This window comes from Asparagus officinalis, chromosome 3, assembly GCF_001876935.1.
Source record: "Asparagus officinalis chromosome 3, Aspof.V1, whole genome shotgun sequence".
In the NCBI taxonomy this organism is placed as follows: domain Eukaryota; kingdom Viridiplantae; phylum Streptophyta; class Magnoliopsida; order Asparagales; family Asparagaceae; genus Asparagus; species Asparagus officinalis.
The window spans coordinates 50,495,442-50,504,295 of NC_033796.1; the positions used below are offsets into that span (position 1 = coordinate 50,495,442).

The 8,854-nt window shown below is 34.8% G+C and overlaps 2 protein-coding genes across 6 annotated transcripts in view; both read left to right on the forward strand.

Annotated features, from left to right (window-relative positions):
• The window catches only part of LOC109834086 (phosphoserine phosphatase, chloroplastic-like), an 18,428-nt gene extending 15,615 nt beyond the window's left edge, over positions 1–2,813 (forward strand). Inside the window, exons 7-10 of the mRNA XM_020401992.1 lie at positions 14–73; positions 927–1,076; positions 1,226–1,279; positions 2,500–2,813. Of these exons, the coding sequence (XP_020257581.1) occupies positions 14–73; positions 927–1,076; positions 1,226–1,279; positions 2,500–2,625 (390 nt within the window). The 3' untranslated portion in view covers positions 2,626–2,813. The remainder of the gene's footprint in view (positions 1–13; positions 74–926; positions 1,077–1,225; positions 1,280–2,499) is intronic.
• LOC109834087 (probable inactive purple acid phosphatase 27) overlaps positions 4,150–8,854 on the forward strand; it is a 24,733-nt gene continuing 20,028 nt past the window's right edge. The window contains exons 1-6 of one of the 5 annotated variants that reach the window (XM_020401997.1): positions 4,150–4,372; positions 4,631–4,818; positions 6,577–6,668; positions 6,848–6,914; positions 7,059–7,181; positions 8,225–8,317. In XM_020401997.1, the coding sequence (XP_020257586.1) occupies positions 4,648–4,818; positions 6,577–6,668; positions 6,848–6,914; positions 7,059–7,181; positions 8,225–8,317 (546 nt within the window). In that variant the 5' untranslated portion in view covers positions 4,150–4,372; positions 4,631–4,647. Of the gene's footprint in view, positions 4,374–4,417; positions 4,491–4,630; positions 4,819–6,576; positions 6,669–6,847; positions 6,915–7,058; positions 7,182–8,224; positions 8,318–8,854 lie in introns of those variants that run through there. The other 4 variants (XM_020401994.1, XM_020401993.1, XM_020401995.1 and 1 more) reach the window with 4 other exon arrangements.

The following is an 8,854-nucleotide window of genomic DNA, read 5'->3' on the forward strand; positions in this document are numbered from 1 at the left end:
ATTAATCAACAAGCTGAAGGCTGGTGGTACTAGTGTATATCTTATATCGGGAGGCTTTCGTCAAATGATCAATGTATGCTGCTAGACTCTATAACAAGGCTCATATTTTTTGTGGTTATAATAGTACAGATCACGATTTGCTGCTAAAATATTTTGCAGCGCTATTTAGACTGCATAAATGACACACTAGAAGCAGTTTAAAAAAAAAAACTTAAATTCAAGTCTATAATTGAGAGCCTATAGAGTATTACCAAGTGACTTGCACTCTAGTGGCACAACTTATATAACAAAAGTTAAGACACAAAATTCTAATTTGCATAACTTCCAAAACGCAATGCTGAGATGCAGATAACTTTGGTTTCCTGTTCTTCACAAGTTTGGTTGGACAAGTTGCATAGAGGCTGCAGTCGATGCAGATAAAATCATTTTCATTCTGCTTATGCACCATCATGAATCATAACTATGTAAATCTGCAATTTTCTCATCAATTCTCACAAAAATTTTGTTATATGACTGAGAAGTATTACTAGTATTCTCTTGCAATCTTATTCTTTTAGTAGGTAGCATGTTCTTATTCAATCTAATTTTGTTGGATAAATCAATTAACCATGCAAACTTCCAAACATTTTCCAAACCCCAACATGGTGATTATCAAGTCCTATAGCTTTCAGAAATCATATTTGCATAGCTTCTTTTAACTTCAGAAGCCTATGTATTCAACAATATCTCTAGTTTCTGCCTTGATTTGACTTTATTTGATTCTGTCTCAAGTCTCCTTTATGATTCTCATTAAACTAGTTAATAACTTTCTAAGAAACCTTGCATAATTTGTTACTCATTTTATATGTCGCTAACAGCTGTAGTATATTTTTTCTATGAAGTTTGAATTTACTAAAAATAGTACGCTGACACATTTAAGTGTGAAGCCTGTTGCATCACAGCTTGGAATTCCTCGTGAAAACATCTATGCAAATCAATTACTTTTTACGAGTTCTGGGGGTTTCCTTGGGTTTGACAAAGACGAGTTTACTTCAAGGAGTGGTGGGAAGGCTACAGCTGTGCAACATATAAGAAAGGTACAGGAATTTGTGATGGTAATTAAGTTAGATAATTATTTCTCGACTTCTTCATCATTTTATAATTTGGGACTTGTAGGTCCATCACTACAAGACTTTGGTCATGATTGGAGATGGAGCAACTTCATTTTATAATTTGGGACTTGTAGGTCCATCACTACAAGACTTTGGTCATGATTGGAGATGGAGCAACTGATCTTGAGGTATGGAAAAAAAATGGTCCATCACTACAAGACTTTGGTCATGATTGGAGATGGAGCAACTGATCTTGAGGTATGGAAAAAAAATCTTTGATATCAATTTTCTAAATGTTATATCAATTTCGAATTTTTGGTGCATCAGTTAGGTTGTAGAAGTTTTGATTGAAGACCGGGTCTAATATTCATTAATATCAAAATATGCCAAATATTTCCATATTTTAGCCGTTAATATGGATTCATTGCCAATTCTAATGGCAGACTAGCAAAACCCACTAATATTTATGATATCAATGCTATAAAAAGCAACAGGAAGAGTAACTTTCACTAAGATTTAAACATTGTTACGTAGTGTATGATACTGCATCATAAGATAAAAGGTTTACACGAATTTTTTCATCGCAGATCCTACCATAGTCAATTGTCATGGCAGTCTAGCGTTTACTGCAGCATAGCCCCCGCGCGCCGCGCCCCCCCCCCAGCCCAAAAAAAAACCACGCCTCCAAGAAATAAATTAAATAAATAAATCATGAGGAAGAGAGGCATCTTGCAATTTATTTTTTCTAAAAGTGTCAATTCAGGGGTGTTAAGTGCTAGTAAATGAGTTAAGGGGTGTTAAGTGCAAATGAAGGTATAGATGAGGAGAATTTTGTGCAATTTACCATACAATCGATGCCCATGTTTTTCTTGACTGGCTTTTATTGATGAATATGTTCCAATAATTTTGGGCAGTTTGATCCATGAAAGATTGAACTGATATTTTGTGTTGCTTCTATACTCGTGCATGTGTGTGCATGCAAACATGCGCACACAAGGATGACCTCATTCTGTCTGCCTACTGTGTTACAGGAAGGCCGAAGAACAATACCGGGTGTTCTATGTTTTATTGAATATTTGTAGCCTATCTCCCATCCTTGCCATACTACAAATCCAAAAGCTTAGTTTATTATTTTATTTTATTTTTCAATTTAAGTGTCTTGATCCTAGAATGTCTTACTCCAATAAAACTCACCGCATATTTCCTTTCTGACTTTCCATGACTAATGTGTATCACGTCAGCAACACACAAACTATGAGCATGAGAGGACTCGCCATATCCCGTTTACTCTCTTATTTTACCATATCAAGTGTTTATATAACAAATAATTTTTTTGCTCAGTTTAATCTTTTTTTTAAAGAAAGGATCATGTATTCCTAGAGTTAATATATTTTCTTCTATTTTGCAGGCTCGGCAGCCAGGTGGCGCTGATCTGTTTATATGCTATGGAGGGGTTCAGCTGCGTGAAGCAGTCGCAGCCAAAGCTGATTGGCTTGTTTTCGACTTCAAACAACTGCTAACTTCATTGGAATAACTGTCCTCCAGTCACAAGGGAAATTTTACCACCATTATTTTGATTCAAGTTTTCTTTATAGATATTATTTACAATTCAGAATTCAAAATATTTGTATCTAAATTGCGGTTTCTCCCAGTTTCCTTTTATCCTGTGTGTTTGACAGTTCGATTGAATTTTTTCGGAGAGGGACTTCTGAATCTTTTCTATATTGTGTTTGTTTTATAAGTAAATCACAATTCATAGTAGTTGAAAACAATTATGCTAAGAGGCTTGAGGCTGACTATGCTGGTGATTTGTGAGGCTTGGATCTTTAGTTACACTTGATCTAACACTCAACTCTATTTGGAGTTTGACATTGATAAATTTTGATTCAAGGAGAGAGAAGGTGAAGTTCTAATGAATGCATAGATTTTGGTTCGAGGGGGACTAAACAGAGATTTTGTTCTCTAACTATGAAAAACTTTAGAATAGTTAATTAGAGAGAGACGCTAACGTATGCCATATTATTTAGTAGGTAGATCGACAAATAGAAATATTTAGTGGTTAAAATATTAACTTTTAAAGTACTAAAAATTGAAACAAGCACGTTTAAAAATCTTACGTTATCACTAGCTTAGTAGCCTTCTTCTCAGTTAGTGGAAAGCTAACTTCACACTCAACCAAGATTAATCAAGTCTTTAGTGGAACACTAGCTTCACGCTCATCCGACATTTGTCCAAATCAAAGATTTTATGTTTCCTACAAGTTACAATCTCTCTGCCGTTTCAGTTTGTTTTGCTTCGTCAAAAGAATCCTACAGGGACCTAAGAAGAAAATACTATAGTAAATAAGGGAAGAAACAACAACATCAAATCTGCGCAATCTAGCGCAATTTCAATATAATACGTAAATATTAATACCATCAGGTGAAATATCATCAAAAATAGCAATATTATCATGTCAGATGGGATCCACTGGGATAGTTTGGTAGGTTTGCAAAAGCTCTTCCTAACTTGTAGTTGAGATGAATACGAGACGGGTCCCAATTCTTAAAGGGTTTTCTTGTGGCGGTTTAATTTTCCAAAAATTTAAGAAAACATTTAAAAAAACATATTTCCTATAATACTTTCTTTTTTTTCTTTGCTCACAACCGGATGATGCGATACTCTTTTATTGGGTGATGCGACTTAAATTCTAAAAAAAAACTCATTGCGTACTCTTTTATTGGACGATGTGACTTAAAATTCTAAAAAACTGATTTCATAAATTTTGAAGAAAATTGGAGGAATCGAGAAACCAACTAAACGGGTCACTTTCTCGTGACGCCCTCGTTATTGCGGTCACCAAATAAGAGAGAGGAAAGGCGCTTGTCTTCATCTACAACTCAAATTAATATTGTTGTTGAATGGTAGCTCACAGTTACAGTACATTTCACGTGTTTATTGTATAGTTAAGAGGCTGACATGGTAGCGAAAAAGGCTAGGTGACAGCACAATGATCAATTCTCAATAAAATGTAGTGTGTTGGCTAATAGCTGTTCATTTCACGCATTTAAGTACAAGGAAACAAACAGGCAGAATTGTGGTAAATATTCGACCACAGTGTCCTAATATATATCCCGCACATTTAACGTCGTCATCTCTGCTTTCTCCCTATGAACTCCATTCAATCTGCTCACTATTTTCTATTCGACCGAGGACTCTGATCTTTCTTCTCCTCATATGCGCGATTTGGTGAACACCCATTTGATCCTTCACTCAGTTCATCAGATATAAATATATATAAGGTCCGTTCTGTAATGAGTTTCCGCTGATTTCTGCTCAGAACTCAATCTTTCTTCTTCTTCTCATTTGTTATTAATTTAGTGACCCATTTGATCCTTCATTCAGTTCATCAATTATAAGGTCTGTTCTCAGGGTCTGGAGTGTGGTTTAGTTAATTTCTGTTGAGCTTCTGCCCATTTGATCTTTTACTTCGTTCTTCAGATATAAGGTTTGGTTAATATCTGAAAATTTAAGGTTAAATTTGAAATTTTTTTTGGTAGGTTAATTGCTGTGAGTGATGGGTTCTTGTTGGTTGATTCTGTTGGTGATCCTTTCAAGCCTGCTTAGATTTGGAGTAGGAATCCATTGTGGAAAGCAGCCCCTTTCTAAAATTGCCATTCACAGAGCTAGACTTGCCATTCATAATTCCGCTTTTGTCAAGGCTACTCCTCTGATCCTTGGCTTGAAGGTAGCTCCATTTCGGTGCTTTGATTTTACTTTTTCGGTTCGTGCTAAAAACCTGAAGTATTTGACGCTTGATCAAACTAGTTATCAAAAATTCTCGCATGTATAGTTCATGATGAAAATTATGGAAGCATGATAGCTTACATGTGGTTGGATTCAAGTGATAGCTTAATTTATGTGGGGGGGAATTGTTGGCCACCACACTATCAAGGCCTCATTGCTCAACTCTAACTTGGTTTCTGGCCAAAAGTGCTAATTTTAGTAAGAATTCTTGCGTAATGGTCCTGATGAAAACTGCGAAGCATGATCGTTTCATATATGCAGTTGGCTTAAGGATCTGATAGCTTAATTAGCATGGCCTCACCATGCAACTCCATAACTTTCCAATATCGATTTCATATAAAATGCATCTAGATTTATGCATGTAATGATGGATTCAAAACATAAGTAAGCTCGTGCACATTTTTCTGGTAGTTAGAAGTTAATTTGCATGTAGAATGACTAGATAAAAGCAATACTTGGAAACAAGTTGGCGATTTTGATTTTATAGAGTGTTGCCGCTTCTTGTTGTTTTCTCAAACCTGTGTTTTATATTTCAGACTATACTGTGGTTAAGAATACATGAGCTTCCAATGTTTTTCTCAGATCATTTAATTGACATACTTTTAAATTAAAAAAAAGAGAGGAGAAGAAGAAGAAGTGTGGGCTGTTCTTTTAATCTTTCAAATTTTATTTTGATAATGGTGCTCTACTTATGTGAACCTATTTAAGAATGAGAGGCTTCTAAGCTAGGATACTGGGACACTTCGTTTTGGGTGCCGTATCCATCTCAATCATGTGTCGGACACGGATTCACCACGGACATGCCATGGACATTTGTGGTTCAAAGCAAAACCCAGTTTCCCTATACTTATAATCCTAAACTAGTTTCTTTGGTATATCTAGCTCAAAATTAGTAACCAGAAGACCGAAACCATTACTTAAATATTTGTACCCATCGTATCCTATGCGGTCAAAACTAAACTTTTTTTATTAAACTTAGTTCCTAGTTTGATTTAACTTGATTCTTAATTGTTATAGATAGTAAAAGAAACATACAAATGTTATGAGTACTTTAATTTGATATTTGATCCAATGTAAATATTGTATACACACACATACACACATGCGCGCACGCGCACACACAGACATATACATGTGTTTTTGGTGTGTGTATCCATGTCCTAATATCCCGCCTTTTAAAAAATTATTGTATCCTCTGTTCGTATCAGCGTCCGTGTCCGCATCCTCACCTGTATCCGTGCAACCTAGTTTCTATGTACTTCGATTTTAAAGATTGAGCCAATTTTACAGGCTTTATAAGTTTAACTCCTAAAAAAAAAACTTCTCCTTCCTTTTTCAATAATTTTGGTCGACAAAACAACACAAAGTTACAAATAGGACATTATATAGAAAAATATTTTTTAACTCAAAAATCATAGAACTTATGATGGTGAAAGCAAAATTAACATAGTGAAAGACTCAAGCAACAACTGTTACTTTGGTCTGCTGCAGGGACATTAGAATTTGTAGTCACATAATCACTAGTTGTTTGTTGTTTTCCAGTGATTGATGGAACATAGTTATACAGTATCAGATCGTGCCTGATGTATCTGGACATATTACATTGTGCAAATTGAAATATCAACAGTTTTTATTCATTGGAATCTATTGAAGAAACAACCTTCCACTTGGTCATCAGGTTGCTTCCTTTTTAATGCAGGGTGAAAGTAGTCAATGGGTGACAGTAGAGTATAGCCACCCAAATCCAACACTTAATGACTGGATAGGAGTATTCTCTCCAGCAAACTTTAGGTAAGAATACTTTATTCACCAATAACAGAAAGGAGCTTCTATTTCTTCTTAATTGTTGCTGAATCCTAATCTGAGTGCTGGAGATTTATGCAGAAATCTAGAACTATCCAACTCCTATAAAATGAAGTATAATGCTTCGTGTTGTAAAAGCTCAATCTAATATGATTTCATTATTTCAGCACTTCCATCTGTCCTCTAGAAAATAACAAAGAAGAACCTCCCCTGCTATGTACAGCTCCCATAAAGGTCGGTATTGAATTATTGGCTTATGAGATTTGATTTGCTGGAAGCTTTTACCTTTGAAATTTGATTGATTGTTCTGTTTGAAAAGTTAGAATATGTTAATATTAAAGTTGAACAATCATATCTTCTCATTTTTCTTTTTTGCAGTACCAATTTGCAAGTTACCAAAATGATGAGTATCATAAAACAGGAAAGGGATTATTGAAACTTCAACTGGTCAATCAAAGGGCAGATTTTGCATTTGCATTGTTTTCCGGTGGTCTCTTAGATGTATGCCTCTTAAATGAACTTACACATTTGATATAAGAATTATACATCTCTAGTCATTTTGGATAATCATAAATTTTGATATAAAGTTCCATGGTTAATTCTGAAGTGTTTATACACTTAGAGAATTATGTATAGATAAGCTTCAGTATATTTCATATCTCAAAGTTAGTATCCTTTAGAATTGTTTCCATATGCTCTCTATTTTTTTTATTTCTTCTTCTTCTTTTTTAAAAAACACTCTCTTCATCCCTTTCATTGTATAGAACATATTTGTTCCCATTAGAAATGATCTTTTTATCATATAGTTACCTACAATTCAGTATGGTTAAATATATCTCATTCCAACTACCCATGCGTGCACACTTTGGTACATATCCCTCCCTCTCAAAGCCCTGTGTTTCCTCTTTTTCATTTGCTTTTGAGATGACCTTGTGTGTTTAATCGTACTTCTAGAGCTACAGCTAAAGGACATATCAGGATTTTGATTGAAAAAGAAAGAAATACTTTTTATGTTCTGATACCTTGAGCAAATTAATATTAGGATCTCCCTAACAAATTAAGGTAGAAAAATGTGACTATCTCATTTGGAGAATAGGCTTGAGGAGGTTCCAACATATCAAAACCTTTCATTAGCAAATTGGGTCAACTGTAGACAAGAGTGCAGGATAAGAAAGCTCCGATCTTGGCAAAATTTTTGACTGACTTCTATCCCTTGATCCAAATTCCTAAACCAAGTTAACTTAGTGCAAACCTGGTAGCCATTTAGCAGGTAAGGAGATTTGTGCATATGCTTGTGCATGTGAATCTTCCTCTCCATTTAAACACATAGCCTGTCTCTTATAGTAATTCTTTTTGGTTTTGCTTTGTGTAATATGTGTAATTAGTATAAACAGTTTGTATTATTTCCCTTCACTGAATATTCTTCATTATCTATTGTTTATCTTCTTTGCCTTCTGAGGTAGAAATAACCAATCATTGATATATGCATTCTTGCATCTGCATCCTGAGGAAAATAAGTACTGACATGGGCATTGATGTTGCAGCCAAAGCTGGTTTCTGTCTCAAATACACTTACTTTTGCAAACCCCAAGGCTCCTGTTTACCCACGGTTAGCTCAAGGAAAATCTTGGAATGAAGTAAGACATCTTACATTCTTGTAGTTGGAATTACTGGACTATATAACCAATCACTTTATTGCTAGTTATTTCTTCTCTCTGGAGTTTTTAAACATTTTCAATCTAGATTTATCTTCAATAGCATAACTGCTGCTAATTTGGAGTGGTTATACATTTCCCTTATGCTAGAGGAGGAAAACTGGATGGAATTGGAAAACATTGTAGGTTAATCAAATGTTCGGAACTATCATATTTTCTGTGAGCTTAAGTTGAAGATGGATGTTTTAGCCATGAAATTATGGATACACCTAGTTCTATAGATCCCTTCTTAGTTTGTAGCTAAATTTAGCATCTTTTAGTTGTAATATATAAAGCGGCAATTCCAAAACGTGCCCAAATATTATATCATTCAGTTCACAACATTATGCGGGCACATAGAAAGTTGAAGAAAGTACATATGTCTAATATATCTATGGGAAAGGATATATATTTGTGTGGTAGAATCATCGGAGATCACTGCAAAAGTAGCAAATGGACTGCACCATAAGACCCCCGGTG